At 52.8% G+C, this 18,473-nt stretch overlaps 1 protein-coding gene across 2 annotated transcripts; it reads right to left on the bottom strand.

Moving 5' to 3' along the window:
* Positions 1–2,547: 2,547 nt before the first annotated feature.
* Positions 2,548–18,143, bottom strand: ANHX (anomalous homeobox). Of its 2 annotated transcripts, XM_014861134.3 has the most exons (9): positions 17,895–18,143; positions 15,470–15,597; positions 13,280–13,403; positions 11,894–12,107; positions 11,349–11,469; positions 9,914–10,206; positions 6,344–6,491; positions 4,505–4,589; positions 2,548–4,237 (listed from the first exon to the last, which is right to left on the bottom strand). In XM_014861134.3, the coding sequence occupies exons 1-9, from the start codon at positions 18,141–18,143 to the stop codon at positions 4,151–4,153; spliced, it is 1,449 nt and encodes a 482-aa protein (XP_014716620.1). In that variant the 3' UTR covers positions 2,548–4,150. The 2 variants fall into 2 exon arrangements, with proteins under 2 accessions (XP_014716620.1, XP_070371866.1); XM_070515765.1 differs by lacking the exon at positions 9,914–10,206 and having other exon boundaries at positions 6,344–6,472.
* Between the last annotated feature and the right edge of the window lie 330 nt (positions 18,144–18,473).

Consider the following 18,473-nt stretch of genomic DNA (forward strand, 5'->3'; position numbering starts at 1 on the left):
AGCTGGTGAGGAACATGGTTCAGCGGGCCCATTGCAGGTGTCCCTCAGCTCCCAGGATCTCAGCCTTGGACGTCTCTAGACACTGTCACTTATAATTTATAACTTAAAAAGTATGTATTATCTTTGGAGGGCCTTTCATATACATAAAAAGAGTTATAAAGGAAAAAAACAATTTCACCACTAAATTTTTTTTTTTTTTGAGGAAGATCAGCCCTGAGCTAATATCTGCCGCCAATCCTCCTCTTTTTCCTGAGGAACACTGGCCCCGAGCTAACATCCATGCCCAGCTTCCTCCACTTTATATGTGGGACGCCTTCCACAGCATGGCTTGATAAGCAGTGCATAGGTCCACACCCAGGATCAGAACTGGTGAACCCCAGGCCGCCAAAGTGGAAAGTGCAAACTTAATGGCTGTGCCAACGGGCTGGCCCCTTACCACTAAAATTTTGATAATTATCTTTCCTTCTTAACCATACAGAGAAATTTTAGATTATACTGCACATAAAATGTTGAATCTTCTCTTTTTTTCACTATTAGATCATGAACATTTTACATGGCGTTAAATATGTCAGCAATTGTACATTGTACATCAGCAATTTCCATCGATTCCCCCTTTATCATTTTAATACTTCTAATGTGTTATTATTCTTATTTATAAATCCTTCAATTACTTATCTTGTTGAACACTTATTTACAAGTTAGTTCTATTTTAGCTGAATTTATCGTGGTTGTGTGTTTATATGTTTATCCCAAACAGAATAAGAAATCCGAAGAAGCGTGCAGGCTTTGAGACTATACGGGCTGCCACAGACCCGTGTCCCGCCCATGCTGCTTTCGCTCGGTGCCGAGGTCTCACACAGACAGGGGGACAAAGCTGTGTCAGTGGCATCGCTGCACAGCTCGCAGGAGAAACTGCGGTGCAGCTCAGCAGAGGCGGCGTGGTGAAGACAGCTGGGTCCCCTCCCTGCCTCTGGGACAGACTGTCGGACGCCCCCAAGATCCTGTTCACAGGGTCTCATAGGTGCTGTGTGAGGATCATGTGTTCAGCAAATACATGTTTGTTTATTAGGAATTATTTCCCATACTCTTTTCTTTGTTTTATATGCTCACAAATATATATATTTTTAAAAGGTACAATTATGAAACTAAAAGTGAATTCAAGGGGTATATATTCATTCTCTCTGAAATTTATACACCATCCAGAATGTGAAAGCAACGAAATATTTTAAAGTTCAATACTTGTCATTACAACTTCTTCTCATTGGGGTGGGGTGGGGGGAGGTGGAAAATGAAGGCACAGGGCTCAGGGTGGAATTGTTTTCCCTAAAAATTCATTTCCTGTCTGGCTCTCCCTCTCCCTTGAGGCTGCTCTGTCCGTCTGGCTAACCTCTGAATTGCTCTCATCTGCTTTACTTCCTGGGTTGAATCCCTAGGACCTGCACTTGGAAGGGGACCCACCCTGGGCCTGGAGAGAGTGCTCAGTGTCCTTCCCACCGTGTGTCCTCGTCTGTGTCAGGTTGCACACAGCCCAGGGCTCTTGATGGAGCTGAAGGAAAAGAAAAAACCTGTGTTTCTAAGCTTCACCCAATGCATCTTTAACTTTTGAGCACATCCCTCCACCTGTGCAGATGACAGACTGACAACAGAGCCATAGTCAATGGGCACAGGTTTCAGATGTGGGAGAGTGCTGGTCCAGTCAGCAGAGGCGTGGGCCCCGGGTGAGGGGGCTGGAGATGGAGGGAGCAGTGGGCTCTCACTCCCAGCCCCTTCAGCCAGCACTGCACCACTCTCGTCTCCTCTCTGAAACAGGATGCTCTCAGAATGATTAAACCACTCAGTCCAATTGCCTGTTTGACAAATGAAATCCACTGCAGTCCAGAGTGACTCAGAGTCAGGCAACGTCATGCAGCCCTCACTCTCCTTTCATCTACAGAAGTCACAGGTGTAAAAACTCCCATGGTGACAGAATTCGGATGTGACACTGTTGACTCCCATCCTCCATCCAGCAGTCCTGCTCACGTTGGGGTGGCTATGGTCCTCATTTGTTGGGAGGGGGGTTAGGGAGGGACTAGCTCTTGATTATTCGGGATGTAATTCAGTTGTAAACAGTGTAAGTTTTAGTATCTTTACTTTTGTGCTTTTTGTGATGCTAATGACCCATAGCAGAGTATTTTTCATGTACCATGCAATAAGACCCTATACTTTACACAGTTGCATTTTTTGGATCCTACTTATTGCATTAAGGTGACGTTTTACTTTACTAGCAGTGACATTTGAACATGTAAGAGGTCCAGTGTTAGATCAGAGTCAAAATGAAAATGAAAGAAACACTGACACGGTGGAAGGAGGTGTGGGCTGTCTACTCATCCCTGCCTGTGCTGGGTAACGATCAGCTACGGCCGCACTTGGTCCAGCTGCAAGGTGCACGCACAGGCGAGAGGCGGCAGTCGGCTCCTCCCTGTTCCCTGAGCTTTAGTTCCCCTAAACCCCGATAAACACCATTTTCTAGGATAGGCACATTTTCTGTAATAAAATAAGAGTTGTACTACCATTGAGTACTTATTTTATTTTGTTGTTATTGACATAACATTGGTCTATAGCACTGTATAAGTTTCAAGTGTAAATTATGATATTTTGGATTCTGTAGACTGCACTGTGTTCACCAGCAAAGTCTAGTTTCCATCCGCCACTGTACACCTGTGCCCCTTCACCCCTTCCACCCTCCCCCACCCCTTCCCCCCTAGTAACAGCAATCTGTTCTCTGCATCTGTTTGTTTACCTTCCACATTGAGAGCAGTCATACCTATCTGTCTTTCTCTGTCTGCCTTACTTCACTTAGCACAATACCCTCAAGGTCCTGAAATATCTGTGGTTTTCAGGAGCGTGGAAGGTGGTCGTCCCTAAGTGGAAGTATATATATTGTTACTGCTGCTCAGACATGCAGTTTTGGCGATAAAGGTGGGATGCGATGGGTGTTAGGTCTGCAGAGTTGGGGTGAAGGAGGGAGAGGCCGAGAGCCCTTGAGCTGTGGTGGCTGAGCACAGGTCCCAGCTGAGATGCCCCCACACCCCCGCAAGCTCCCAGCGTCTCATCTTTCAAGCGCTCCCACACACCTTTGGTTCTCAGCAGCCCCTCACTTCACATCATTGCATCTGCAACTGCGTAACTGCCTGTGCACTCCTGTGAGCCCCGAGGTACAAACCTGACTGCTCCCTGTTGTTCCACACAAGCTGCTCAGGACACATCTGTCGACTAACACGAGGGGGGAGGCGAGCATCATGGGCCTATTCCTGGAGATGACAGTCCTAAGTCTCAAAGTCACCCATGTAGAGGGGGGCAGATGCACCAGGATGCACCACACTTGGCGCCCGGGGCACTGTGGGCTTGGGCAGAACCATTTCACCACCAGGGCAATTCCTTGTTCCCACAACAAAATAACTAGATAAAAAGCAGATGGCGGAGAAGTCTCCTTACACAATGGAGACATTAGAAACAATGCTACTGATGCATCGGTTACTGCACACGCACGCTGTGAAATGCTGGCCAGCGACTGACGGGGGTGGGTGTCCAGGACATAAGTAAGTGAATAAAAAGGGGGAGATCAGAACATAAACTTTAATTGAATACAACATCTGTCTGGCAAACAAAATGGATGACAATCTGAGGGACGTGCACCCTGGCCCACCCCGCCTGGCCCATCTGCAGCCACTTCCACCTCTTGGTAGAAGCTCCCCAGACACAGAAATGTCAGAACGCTGCCCAGGCCTCACTCACCAAGTTAACTTGGGGGAGTTTAGCCTGTCACAGGACAGGGGGAGGCGGCCAGCAGTGGCACATCTTCCTCTCTCTAGAAAGGCCCCACTGCTCAGAACCTGCCCAGGAGCTGGACCCTGTGATCTGCGCGGCCTGAGGGGAGCAGACCCACCATTCACTCCTCATCTCATGAACATTTCTCAAATGCTTCCTCTGACAACCAAACTATTCGAACATGGCAAGGGGCTACACAGCCCTCAGTGCTTCTCAGCAGAACCCCAAGGGAACTCTGGGGGACCTCCTTTTTTCAGTCTGGATAAAACTCTCTAACTTGTGTTGAACGGCTGGATGTTACACCTGCTCCCCTGGGGCAGTGGCTGGGCTCCCGAGGGGCAGCTCAGCCCAGGCTGCCCCCTGAGAGCTCAAGTAGCACCCTGGCTCCCCAGAAGGCATCGCTGGAGGCCTGGCCATCGGGCCACTGCACCTGGAAAGCCAACATAGCGTTATACATGGAGGCACACTCTGCCTGGCCCCGCCTTCCCACCGGGGCACCTCTGACCCTGGGACGCACCACCTCTGGACTCAGTAAGAAACACTGCCCCAGACACCTGCCCTGCAGCTCCCATTCCACTCGTCCAGCCTCGAGGCATCCCTGCCGCCTGCTCATCTCTGCCTGATTTACTCACTCCAAAGGCACCAGCTGAGGATCCAGTACTTAGGAGGGAAACCCACGGTCACAGGAGGGCCTCACCTGGCTGGAGGGCAGGGGCTGGCTCAGCTCCGTGGCGGACACAGGGCCAAGGAAGGTGGACGGGGCCGGTGTCAGCTCTGGGGGGCTGGAAAAGGGACATGTCATGGCTGGGCCGTTTCAAGGGAGTACCAGGTCACACTGTCCACTTACTGGACAACATGACCTGAGAGCTCTGTGCACATCAGGAGCCCTTGCAGGCACTGGACACTCTTCAGAAACTGTCTCCTCCCGCAGGGCCCTCAGGTATGCAGGCTGCTCGAGGGGCCGGTGTGACACCTCGAGCAGGTGGCTCAGGTGGGTCAGAGAGCATGTCAGAGCAGACTCACAGAGAAGGGGACAGGAAGCACAAATGTGAAGGAAGAAAGGCCACAAAGAAGGGACAGGCCTGGGATGTAAAGGAGACAAGAGGCCATTAGGACCAAATCAGGGGGAGGAGCAGGGAGAGCAGGAAAGGTGACAGGTGCAGCCACTCAGGGCAACAGTGGCAGTTCCTAAAAAAAGGCAAAGGCCAGCCAGTCCACTCCTAGGTGTACACGTGCCCAGGGACATGACGGCAAACATGCAGACTGACACGTGTCCAGGAGTGCTCACAGCAGCCAAAACTGGAACTCCCAAAAGGCCGCCAACAGCTGAAGGGTCGACAAACTGTGGTCCCTCCACCTCAGTGAACAGGACTCAGCAGTAAGAGGGAGAACTGCGGGTACACGCAGCTCCAGGGGTGAACCTCAAAGCAGCAAGGCCAAGCAAGAGGAGCCAGACTGAAAAAGGGTACCTACTGTCTGATTTCGTCCATACAAAATTCTGGAAAATGCAGCTAAAAAAATTAGATCCGTGGTCCTGGGGGTGGGGGGTTGAGGGGGGTGGGAACGACCTACGTGGCTCATGACCTTCAGCACCGTTATGGTTTCAGAAAACCGTCATTTGTACCATCTAAACATGCTGGTTTACTGTATACAATTACACCTCAATGAAGCTGTTTTTAAAGAAAAAATCAAGGTCATCAGATCAGAGCAAAGATGGGCTGGGGCATCAGAGTCCAAGGGTGGGACGGCCAGTGAAGGCCAAGCAAGCCACGAGGGGACCCTGTGGTGCAATGTGCTCCGTCACGGCTCCCGGTCACAAATGGAGAAGCGAGTCCATCTGCCCAGCCTGGACTTTCTCGCCGTCTGGCTGTTTCAGCAGAGCCTGTGCCGGGGGACTGCCCCCTGCCTCTGGCAAGTCCCCTGTAATTCTCCCCTCACTAGGCACCTGGCCTTCAGCTCCCAGATTAGGGAGACCCTGAACCCTGGGGACCTGGTCCTGGTGGCCCCTACGGAGAGTCCCTTTCCACCAGAGGACCTGTCACGCTCCTCCGTCCCTCCTCTCTGCCTCTGCAGTCTCCTGGCCTGTTGTCCTGGTCCCCACAGACCACAGTCCATAGCACGTAGGCTGTTCAAGCCCTTCCAAGCCCCTTCAAAACCACAACGTGGAATATAAAATCAGGATCTTTATGCTGCTCAGAAACCCTGAAATCCTTTGTCTGAAAAAAAGAAAATGCTAGAAAGAGGCTGCTGGGGACCAGGGAGATCTTAGGGAAGAAGCGAGGCCTGAACAGCATCCCCAGATGGAGGCCCATGTCTGCTCTGATGTTTGCAGGTGTTCTTCTGTCTAAGGGGAAAACCACCCTCTTCTTTTGGTAGATGCAGGCCAGGGGAACTGTGTAGTGTCCAGAAACCGAGAAGGAAGGGACTCAATCTGCACCGTCTGAGACGGTGAGTCTATAAACCAGCTACTACCCTTACCACAGAAAAAGAAACCGCAGAAAGTTTCGCCAGAGCCCGGTGGCTGTGTGGGGCTTACCTCTGGGTGAGGATGAATTCAGGAGCCGGTGGTGGTGGCTGTGTCACCAGGAAGCTGCCCTCCTGTCGTTCTGCTTGGCCACCACTCGTGCCTGGACACTCCTCCAGGTACATGCTCTGGGGATTGCCACTGGGCGGGGCCGCAAATCCTGAATGGGAAGAAATTTCATATCCCAATGCTGAGAGGAGCTAGCACAGCCCACATGCAGCCTGACCAAGACCTGCCCAGAGAGGCAGCGTCCAGCCTCCCAGCCCCAGGCCTCAGCCTCCTTCTCCGAGAAGGGAACAGCCACTACTGCTGACCTCAGTGGCCTCCTCAGGCTTCCAGAGACCAAAACGAAGTCAAATTTTGCTGACTTCCAATTTTCCTTTGTCATTCCAGACCTCACACCGGCCCCCAGCAGCAAACACTGGGAACTCACATCTGCCCACACCGCTGCTGCCATTGAGGACGGGGCGGGCACAGTCCACTTCTCTCAGGATCTCTCGTGCTGGTTCATCAAAGGCTGGGCTGCCAGCCCTTGGCTGTTTTCATTTTTAGCTTTTCTCTTAGGTTTCACCATGATTTCACTGAGGTGCAAGGTGTCACTACCTCATTTCACTCTCTCAACTTAAGACGTTTCAGAGAATATCTCAGAATGCCTTACACTTTTAAAGACAAGCCACTGTGGATTTGATCAGTTCTGGGTTGACAGACATTTAGGAGCAAAGTGAGCTGAGAAGGAAGGTTCTTTTCTGCACTGGGCCTACCAGGTGGTAAACCTAACCTAAGAGTCCCTGACCTCAGAGCCAGAATCACAGGCGAGCAGGTCAGGCTCACACTGCCCTCCCTCCTGCCGGCCAGCTGCCCAAATCTTCTCAGACCAGGGAGCCTTCCTGGCCATTTGCTATGTGACTCTACCTCCACTTTCTGCTGTGTCCTCCTTCCTGCAGAACTCTAGAGATAATGTGAGGCACATGAAACACAGCTCAAGTGCTAATTTGAACATTTCTGGTTTAAACATAATAGACCAATGGGTTATAGTTTCTTCATCAAAAGAAAGAGAAGTAAAAAGCCACAAGCTAAGAACAAAGGGAGCGTCACGATGGGGGGGTAATTAGCAGCTGGGTGTGTCCAGTCCTGCAGACTCAGGGACAAGTACAGTCCCATGATGGTAGGGCATGTGAACGCAGGGCAGGGGCTGACGAGCCTCAAGGGAGGGAGGGAGCAGTGAGGGTGAGCAGGCTCCGTCCTGGTGCTCAGGCAGTCGGCAGGGAAGCTCGCCAATTCCCAGAGAGCACCACCCTGCCCAGAGGCCGCACCTGGTATGAAGACCAGCTCCCCTCGTCCCAGTGCCAGTCGGCCCCTGAGTGTCCCCACTCCAGCCTTGTCAGCAAATACGGACAAGCAAATATGAGTCTCTGAGAGCGAAAAAAAAATGGGCAGCAAGAAACGAAAGACCAATGTGGTCACACTGAAAAGCTGCCCCAGAAGACGAGTCCCCAGGTTCCTTCCTCTCTGTGGCCCCTCACCTGCCCTATGTAAGGAAAAGCCAACATCCATGGCCCCAATACTCCTGCCTTCAGACAACATAGCATAGTTTTTTGAAACATCTAATTAAGATACTCAGAGAAATATAAGATATTGCATCTATAAAAAGTAACAAGATCTATTAAGAAAGGAAAATTCAGAGATGACAGCTTAGAATTTTCTTAGAATATATAACTGTCAAAACAAAGGTGTTAAAACAAAATAAAATACTGGAAGATAGAGTTTAAGAAATACTCCCCCAGGGTCAGCCCCAGTGGCCTAGTGGTTAAGTTCGGTGCACTCCACTTTGGTGGCCCAGGTTCGGTTCCTGGGCGTGGACCTACACCACTCGTCCATCACTGGCCAGGCTGCGGCAGTCACTCACATACAAAAAGAGGAAGAGTGGCAGCAGATGTTAGCTCAGGGCAAATCTTCCTCAGCAAAAAACCTCACAAATAAATGAAAACCAAAAACACATACAATAAAAAGGAAAGTAAAATATAAGAAAAAAAAGCATTTGGGGAGATTGGTCTAGGATTTCCAACATCCAAATAACGTCCGGGCTCTAAAAAGAAAACTGAGAACATGGAGGGAGAAAATTATCAAAGAAACTATCAAAGAATATTATAACAAATGCACACAGCTTAAAGAACTTGTTCTCTTGTTCTTTAAATTGAAAGGCTTAACAGCACAGCGAATTTAAAAAAACTCACACCTAGGACCATCACTATGAAATTTCAGAACGCCAAGACTTAAAAAAAAAAACTCCAGGAAAGAAAACCCAGGCAACCTGTAAAGGAGTAAGCACCAGGGAAAGTGTGACTTCTCCACAACACTGGACGCCACGCTGACATGATGCCTTCAAAGTGCGAAGGGAAACAGTATTTTAAACTCAGAATTCTGTCCCTAGCAAACTGTTAATCAAATGTGAGGGCAGATAAAAGACAATTTCAGAACATGAAAGGACTCAGAAAATTTATCTTACAGGCACCCTTTCTTGCAAAGTTAATTGAAGGCATTCTCCAATTTAACAGGAGTCAAGAAAGAACAAGATCTGCAATTCAGGAAACACTGGAGCAAACCCAGGGAAGCGATTCAATGAGCTCTGGGATGACAGCTCCGTCCCAGACCCAGGGAGACATCACTCAATGGGGAAGGAGCGCTCCCAGCAGCAAGTCTTCAGAGGGGACTGACGGATGTGATAAAAGCAGACAATGTAAGAAAAAAAAGCAACTGGAAACTCTAAGACAACATATATATTACCATAGAAGACTAGGAAATCTTGGTGAAAGGCTGACTTCATAGTGCCAATATCCTCACTAAAAGGTGGGATGTTGGGGTGAGCCCTGTGGCACAGTGGTTAAGCCTGGAGCACTCCACTTCAGTGGCCTGGGCTCACTGGTTCGGATTCCAGGCTTAGACCTCCACCACTTGTCAAGCCATGCTGTGGCGGCGACTCACATACAAAATAGAGGAAGACTGGCACAGAGCTTAGCTCAGGGCCAATCTTCCTAAAGCAAAAAGAGGAAGATTGGCAACAGATGTTAGCTCAGTGGGATGTCACAAGATGTTACTGTATTTGGTGGATGAAATACATATCTAAACATGTATTCTTTAAAGGTGTTTATATCTACTATGATAACTAAGAGAGAAATTAAAATATTTGCACCATGAGACGAGATGAGTGGAGGAGGGAGAGCTAAGCAGCTCAGCTCTCCTCAGCTGCAGCCACGGGGACGGCGAGAGAGGTGGACTAGACTGGAAAGTGCAGGGGTGGCAGCTGGTTCATTTCATTAGCTCTTTCCTCACTGTCTTATTTTCCAGACGTGTATATCTTATTTTGCAAAATAAAATAACGAGAAGTATCTGGGATGTTTGCAGGACGAGCTTCTGTTCTAACTGCACTGGTTGTGGGATCAAGTGGAAAGTTCTGACCTGAATCAAACGCATGGGATTCAAGCAGAAAGTTCTGACCCTTGCGCACTTCTGCCCCCTCAAATGAGACACAAGTAGCTGTAGCGTCTGGTGCAGAAACTCATGGTCTGTCTGGAGTGGACCCACCTGTGGGGCTGGGCTCACTGAGGGCAGCGATGGACACAGACACGGCAGCATCTGCAGGGCGCATCATGAAGTCCAGCCCGTGACCGTGGACCAGCTGCCCAGTCTGGAAGGAAACTTCCTTGGAGGACGCCAGTGCAAGGGACATCAGCCATGACTCAGGGGCAGCCAGCGAGGGGTCCAGCATGTCACTGCTGGCAGCCAGAGGGCAGAGGCCAGAGCCAGGGCAGACGGTGGGGAGACTGGCAGGACCGTGGCCAGGCCCCTCCTGGTATATTTCAGCACCCTGCAGAGACCTGGGGAACACAGTGGACACCATCCCTTGGTGGGCAGAGGCTCCTCAGGCCAGGGCAGTGGGGCCTGGGAGGAGACTCCAGCCCAGTTTGGAAATCTGGGTTCCTGAATCAGTTCAGCAACTGACATCCCTAATCACCCAGCACATCCCTAGTCACGCTGCCTTCACTGTTCTCCCTGTAGCTGCAAGGGTTCTAGAGACACCTAAAGAACACTATTACTGGAAACCTATGATACGTTAGCAGTTTATGTACAAGGACCTTCAATAAAGCATTGTTCAACAATATTGAAAGCTGAAAATGAATAGGCTAAGCCTAACAGTGGAATGAATAGATAATGACTATCTAAAGGAGTATGAGGCAGCAGTTGATAATAATTTAAAGAATTAACATTCCACAAATGCTCACTGTGTCTCCGATAGTGCCCTTGTCTTTTGTCAACATCTCCCTACCACCACCCCTATAATCTTATCAACAACCTGCAGGGCAGGTCCTATCGCTAGCCCCATTTCACAGGTGAAAGAAGCGAGGCACTGTGAGGTTACAGGAATCTGTCTGAGGTCACACACCAGGGCAGAGCCAGCCTGGATGTGAGGTGCCAGGCCCCAGTACTGTCACAAGAGAAGCTGATATCACAGCACTAAGTAGAAAAAGAGTGCACAGCTTGATGGTTACACAAGCCTGGGCCTGGCCCCTAGTCCTGCTGCTGGCCGGCACTTGCCTTACCCTTGCACCAGGTTTGTGCCTTGTAGAGCAAGGGAAAGCATTTGGACAGTGCCTGGTAGATAGGAGGAACTCAAGAAATACAAACCACAGAAAATACTAGAAATAGACAAACCACAAAGACAGCTGAACTTGCCTTCAGGAGGCAGATCTGCACATTTTCCTAGTCTGTCTTCTCCATTCTCCAAAATATACATGAAGCCAGGCTGTGAAACAGGCTCCAAGGAAGAAGTGTGCAGGTCCCTGAAGTAGGTTCCTTGCCAGTGGCCCCACTACCCCTGGGGTCACAGCTGTCTGCGCTCAGCTGTCACTGACCTGGTCCCAGTGTGTGCCCCAGCAATTCCACGCCAGGCCAGGTCTCTGACCGAGGATGGGGGAGCTGAACAAGGAGATGGTCACACAGCCTGTGGGAATGGCAGTACCTGGAAGCCAGTGGCTTTGGCATAGTCTCATCTCCAGAAAAGTCCAGGGACAGGGCCAGCGGCTCCCACGGCTCTTGGGTGGTCTCCGGGGACTGTACAGGCCCATTTTCTTCGCGTCCTCCTGAAAGCCAATCAGATGGGAGCGGGGCTCTGCGATGCTCGAGCCCCAGCCGCCTGCCCAGGAGGTTAAGAGCAGCCCCGCTGGCCTGAAAACGGTGTCGCCACCCAAGCATCCCAAAATTCTTTGTTTGTCCCTTGATCTGAACCCAGGACACCCTAAAGCCTGATGTTTGGCTCACTTCCTAAGTCTACTCACTGACTTGTGACCCTGGCCCCAAAGTAACCTCTAAACGCGAAAGGGCGGCCGCAGCCCCGCCTGGGCCCACCCTGAGCCCAATCCGAGCCTCTGCTTCAGCGGTCTCACTCCGGACAGGCTGAAAGCCGAACGTGCAGACTGGGGTCGGGGGACTGCCCCTGCACCAGAGGAACCCTACCTAGGCCTGGCCCCAGACCTGAGAGGGTGCTGGGGCCCTCGGGCCACTCACCTGACCACAGAGGCCGGTCCCCACGTCCGGAACCCAGGTCGGGGCAACTTGACGGCCGCGGGGCGACCGGGCCCCTCGCCCCCGCGCCGGCGTCTGCGGCCACGTCCGGGGCTGGCTCCGCGCGCTGGAGAAGGGCCCGCTGGCGCCGCCGGTAATTGGCGAACCAGTTGTAGACCTGCTCCGCGCTCAGGCTCGTCTCCGAGGCCAGCCTCTCCTGCCCGAACGACACGGCCTCTAGACCCGCTCCCGGCGGCCCCACGGGGAAGGCTCTCCGCGGGCCGGGGACAGAGAGCGGCCGGGCGCCGACGGCCCCCGCAGACGGCCACCCAGAGAAGGGGGGCTCGGGCAGGACCGGCGGAGCCGGAGCTTCCCGCCGCCAGCACCCAGACCACGTGGGCGCGCCGGCCCGCGATCGCCTCGAGCACACTGCGCCTTCAACCTTCTCAAGAAACAGCCCCACCCCCAGCCGTCCACTGCCCACGGCGCAGAGCGCTGGATTGGAGGGCTGAGAAAGGTGGGCGGGGTGACTACTAGGAGAACCATGCCGATTGGACAGTAGGGAGACGCGGGAGGGGCGATCGCTAGGACAGCTCTGCTGACTGGACAGGGAACAACGTAGGTGGAGCAAGCAAAAGGCGAGCCCTCTTGATTTGACAAGTACCGGAAGTGGGCGGGGCGATCACTTGGGAAAGCTCTGCTGATTGGATGGGGAGAGAAGTGGGTGGAGCAAACACAGAAGAGCCGCGCTGATTAGACAGCGCAAAGACGCCGGTGAAAAGAGCGGGCCCAGATTTCTGAACCCCGCAAAATTCCCGCCTGCCCACCTGGCCTCTTCTCGCAACCTTACCCCACCCCGCGCATCCCTCCTCCTTTCAGGGACCGGGGACGGCGCCCACGAGCCTCGGCAGGCACTGGGCTCCGCGGCCATCTGCCTGCCCGACGCGGGAAGCTCCACGGAGGCAGATACTCGACTCTTCTCACCCTGGTACCCGGGCCTGGCCGCAGTGGGTGTTCAGTGAACATCTGTTGAAGCCGCACCGACTGGGGATATTATGACCCCACGTGAGGAAACAAAAGGCTTTACGTCTGCAGGCTGGACGGCCAGGGGCTGCACGCCAACGAGCTCCTGTCCCCATGAGAGTTCAAGGAGAGGCGGAGACCACCAGCGCCCCGGCAGACAGACCACTCGGGAGGCCGGGGGCGGGGGTAAGGCTGGTGTTGCCTAAGGGACTGTCACCTAAGGGTGGTGGTGTCTCCTAACGATGGTGTCCCCTAAGAGTGGAGTGTCACCTAAGGGTGAGGGAACAACTGAGGGTGGAGAGTCCCTTAAGGATGGAGTGGCAGCTAAGGGGAGGGTTAGCTGGCCTCCCTCTTGTCGGCTCTTACCCGCTCAGCCTTACTGGGGTTAGCGCTCACTCCCGAAGCGAAATCATGCAGCTTCTGGCGAACCTCTCTGGGAAAGTTCCGGCTCTTCAGGCCGCCCGGACAGAGGGAGGGGGGCGGTGGGTTCCTGGATGAGGACAGTGAGGAGGTGGTTACAGACACCCCTTCTCCTGGATGCAGTTCATGTGCTCCCAAACACCACGCTCCCTGGACTGCCTCACGTCTCACTAGCCACTCCTCCTTGCCTGGCTGTGTGCTACAAAGCCCAGGGGTCTGTCCCCTGAACAAGGGAGGGGCCCAGCGTCAGCTCAGCCCGTACTGTGCTCCACACTCTCACAGCGGTCTCACCAGGGTTTCCAGGACCACTCACTGAGATGCCAAAGCTAACCAATGGCCAATAACTGTTGAAACTGGATGATGAGAATGTTGAGGTTGCTTATGCTATTCTCTTTACTGTTGTGTATATTTGAATTTTTCCAAAAGAAAAAAGTGACATATAAACAAATAGCACCTATCCATACAAAACTTGATATCCAAACACCAACTGAACAAATCCCCATGGATGTCAAAAATGCATGCCACACACCCACAAACCAAATGGAGCTCGGTCCCCGACTCTCCAGATCTTGCCCCAGCCCACATGCTGTGTATCTCGGTGACAAACCACCACGTTCCAGCCAGTCAAGCCAGGAGCCCTGGAGTCCAGCTTCATTTTGTCTTACCTCCTCCAATACATCCAACGCATCAGCAAATACTCCAAAATCTGTCCCGACACAACCCCTCTCTGGCCACTCCCAGAGATGCCAAGAACTTCCTGCCTCTGCTCCTGCACTGAGCATTTGCTGTAACTCCCATGTCACTCCCTCTTTATGACCCCAGGGACTGCCGTCTGTGCTCAGGCCTCTCCTCCAAAGCTGAGACAGACCTGTGCTGCAGCCCCTTCCCCAGAGCAAAGGAGCAATGAGTCACAGTCCTCTTCTGAATGCATTCTCCGTCTAGCGCTCCTCACTCTGAATTATGGGACCTCCCTTGTTTCCTTGTCTACAGTCCATCATCCACACCCAACGTCAGCTCCAGGAGAGCAGGCCCCAGTCTATATCACCAACACCTCCAGTGGCACCCAGCAATCAGGGACCTCTCCACAAACTCTGCATGCTGGTCCCCAAATCATTTACTTTGCTAAATTGCACTCTGGCAGGCCGTCAGCACCAAATGGAGGGACATGATTGCATCCCTGAAGACCCCAATGCTGATTAGCTTCCAGGCTTCCAGGACATATCTCACTCTATCTGGTCCAAAAGAAATCCATCTCTTTTTCTCCCAGTAACCAGGCCATCAACCAGGGCTCATGGCTCAGGAATCCTCTGCCGCTTGAGCTGTCAGGAGCTCAAAGCAAGATCTGAAGCCCCTCCTGGCCAGTGGGGAACACCCAAGATCAACAACAAAGGCTCTACCATCTCAGTGTCTGGGCTGGAGTGCTGGGTTTGCATCTCTCCCGTATGCAACCTTAGGCAAGTTACTAACCTTTCTATGCCTCAGTTTCCTCATCCATGACTGGTAATGACAGTAATAATAATAATTAGTAGTCACACTGCTTACTCAGTGCTGAAAATGGTCATGGTGGTAATTAGTATTAACATCTGTTCAGCATCCATCACATGCCAGGCATGTATCTCATCTAATGCTTGCAGCACTCTCATCTTTATCTCTCTTTAAAAGGTCCTGCAGCCCTGAGGGGCAGTGCTGGAATTCAGGCTGGGCCACCTGCAGAGCCTGACAGTGGGGACTAGATGCCCTGAGGCACATGTGCTGGGTGGCTCCCACGGGAGGAGGAGACAAGACGAGAGTGAGGTGAGGTGCCCACTCACTGACTCCCTCCCTGGAGGCCTCACTGGTGGGCAGTGGCTCCTGCTACAGCTGGAACTCTGCCTCGCTCCTGGGAACGGCTGGCTCTCCTTGCCCCAGAGGTGCAGGCAGGAATAGGCCACGGCCGGCTGAGAGGTGGAGAGCATGGCTCCGAGTTGGGCACGCTGGCAGCAGGTGAGCCTGTTACCTTTTGACTGTTACTGCTTCATCTGACTTTTCTGGCCCTGATCTCCCTTCCTCTATCTCACCTCAGCCCTTCTGTGGTTTTGGACAGCACATCCCTTGGGAGCCGCAGAGAATAAGCACAAATGAAGGCCAGCAGTGTACCTCTTCCTGCAGCGGAACTTCTGCACCGGGGTCAGCGTGGCCACACCCAGCCTCTTCATGACTAGACGGTAGTGAATGTCATTCCAGAGCTGCACCAGCTCCTGGCTGCCTCCTGGCACCCGGCAACCCTACCGAGAAAGCCTCCTGAGACCTGGCCACCCTCGCCCACCCTGAAGTACTGGCATCTGACCCAACCTGACCCTGGGAGGAGCTGCTCATTGATGCGCCAAGCCATAAGGGCAGGAGCCATATGACCAGCATGCCAATCCCCACCAGGTTCCATAGTGACCCTGGTGGCCCCACCGGCCACCCACTCACCTCTGCCCTTCAACCCTCCCACGAAGCACATGAGGTCGGCACAGCTCTCAGTCACTCCCTACAGGTGAGGGGCACGAGGCAAGGGGAAGGCCAGTAACTGGCCTGTGGCCACACAGAACAGAGAGGCAGAGCTGCGATTAGAACCACACAGTCAGATTTGAGGGTCTGAGGATTGACCCATGTCTTACGTGAATGACCTTTTTCTCCCACCAAGCAGGGCTGAGCCCCTAGGTGCTCAGCGAGCGCATTCTGAGCCAAGTGGGATGGAGGGGTCCAGGTCTGTGCCCGGTGACAGCTCACCGATCCACTGTGACTTATTCCCATGCCCAGACTTTGGAGATGGCCAAGGACACCCAGCACTGGCCTCCCCTGGGACACAGACCCTGTGGTCAGTGTGTGTGGTTCTTGCCTTTAACTCCAGTGTTCCCAGAACCATCTTGTGGAGGGAGGTACTGGGAATCATCTAGCTTTCTCTCCACAGCATCAGACAAAGCCCACTGTGCTGGGCTGCGGCTTGCCATCTCCAGCCTGGATGCAGCCACTGGCCGAGGGCACAGGTCAAGGAACCCATACGGGACCCTCCCTGCCCACGGGACTTGGCCCTGAGCCAAAGATGCCCTTTCTTGGTGTGGTGGCCCATCATATCACTCAGGTCTCAGCCACACGTCACCTCCTCAGAGACTTCTGGATCATCCTGACTGAGTTTGTACCCTCTCCTGGGAGTTTTCATCGCTGGTGTCATTCACACACTTCATCACCGACTGCCTTCACAGCAGGTATTACGACTCCAGCTGTGTGTTCCCTTCTTTGTTCACTTCATCCATTTATTTTGATGGATTTGAAAAACCAAGCCCCTCTTATGTTGCATGTGTCACGTTGGGTGTTGAGAATCCTGTAATGAGCCAAACCAAGGCGGCTCCTCCATCATTGGGGCCTGCGGTACAGAACCAGGAGGCACACGAAACACAGGCTGACAAATAAATAGGCTTCTAATTATGAACTGAGGAAGGAGCAACAGAGGGAGGAACGAGGGGCTGTACTGGAGAATAAGGGAGCAGTGCCTAGACAGGGTGACCTTTAAAGAAGAAACCAGAAAGGTAAGAAGGCACCAGCCACACAAAGAGCCAAGCACCAGCCTCTGGCAGAGGGAATGGCACATGCAAAGGTCCTGAGACAAAGAAATATCTCAGGTGTTCTAGGAACAGCAAGGAAGCTGGCACAGTCACTGTGGAGGAAGCCGGGGCTGAGTCTGGAGATGAGCCTGTGGAGCAGGCAGACTCAGATCGCAGGCAAGCGCACACCGTGGTCCCATCTGCAGTTTTAAAACTCCCTCTGGCTGATAGGTGAGGAACAGATCAAGGGAGCAGGAGAGGACATAGGGAGAGTGGTCAAGAGGACATCACATGGCTTGGGGGGGGGTGAGGAGTGGAAATAAAAAGAACTGGAAAGAATTGAGTATCTTGTAAACTCAGCATGGACTGTAATATGGGGTGAAAGAGGGAAAAACTCGCCCATAAATCCCTTATTTGAAAACCTTTGAGCCAGAAGTATTTTGGAATTCAGAACTTCTCAGATTTTAGGAAGTACTGGTATGTACTACATAGTATGCACCGCACCAGTGTAATCTGGGGCAGGCAGCACCGCAGAATCAAACATACCAGTATTTAGGAAGCCAGATGTACCACAGTCACATTAAGGGAATAAATAAAGACCATAAATAGCTTCACATCAATGCAGGTCAGGTTTTGAGGTCAAATGAGTTGAGGTTCCAAGTACCACCAGATGAGTGACAAAGACTTTTCCTTTCAAAGTTCTTGATGGCCGACCTGCAGCTAAGGGGCTGAGATCTGGGTCTGACTGTCTGTCTCGCTGACTTAGATGCCAGTTCTCCAAGCCAGGACCCCCACTCCATATGGATTCGACAAGTGGATACTTTGGTCTCGACAAGTGGATACTACCAGCCTAGTCAGACTTAGTCAAGTGAGAGTGGACCACCCCACTCGGTGCACAGCACCCCTCGCCAGGCTGTTGCTGACTTCCGGGCATTCCCATCGTGTGGGATGGCAGCAGCTGCCTGTCTCTGTGCACCCCCCGAGACCAGTCCTACCTCCAGCAGCCGGCAGGCGTCCTGGTGCTGCTCCTGCTGGGCCAGCACGCGGGCGCACACCAGGGCCACATCCGCGTTGTCCAGCAAGTACAGGCGGAGCTGGCTGTCCAGCAGGGCTGAGACCAAGGGCTGCACCTGGGCGGGGTCATCCTGGAGGTCACGGCACAGCCTGCCTGCGAGGGTCACCAGCTCTGCCAAGGGAGGGCCGGAGCCCTCACTCCCCCTCAGCAGGTTCAGGAAGCTCTGCATCCCAAGTCAGGTTGGGCCCCTCTGCAAACAAGAGGGCAGTCATGACAACAGCCAGCACTCACCACAGGCTGATGCGTCAATCTTCAGACCAACCCCACAAGGTCCCTCCTGCCACAGGCCCTTGTAACATGGCAATAGTAAGAACTCACCCCGGAAAAGGCGGGGGGCATCAGAGGCTCACCAAAATTTCCTGTTAGTCCCTGGTTGTGTGCCCAGACTGAGCCAGGTGCCATCACTACAGCAGTCCCCCCTCACTCCTCTGGACCTTCCATGGATTCCCGGTGCCCCGGGAATTCCCACAGGCCCCACCCAGGTCCTCTGACATCCGCC

The sequence above is a fragment of the Equus asinus genome, chromosome 8, assembly GCF_041296235.1.
Source record: "Equus asinus isolate D_3611 breed Donkey chromosome 8, EquAss-T2T_v2, whole genome shotgun sequence".
Lineage (NCBI taxonomy): Eukaryota > Metazoa > Chordata > Mammalia > Perissodactyla > Equidae > Equus > Equus asinus.

Bases quoted from the DNA above. Each gene is read 5' to 3' on its own strand.
- ANHX (XM_014861134.3), bottom strand. From the start codon at position 18,143: ATGCAGAGCTTCCTGAACCTGCTGAGGGGGAGTGAGGGCTCCGGCCCT. The intron at 13,404-15,469 runs GTACACTGCTGG...GTCCTCATCCAG, and splicing joins AAGTTCCGCTGCAGGAAGAG to GAACCCACCGCCCCCCTCCC. The intron at 10,207-11,348 runs GTACTGCCATTC...TGTGTTCCCCAG, and splicing joins CCAAAGCCACTGGCTTCCAG to GTCTCTGCAGGGTGCTGAAA.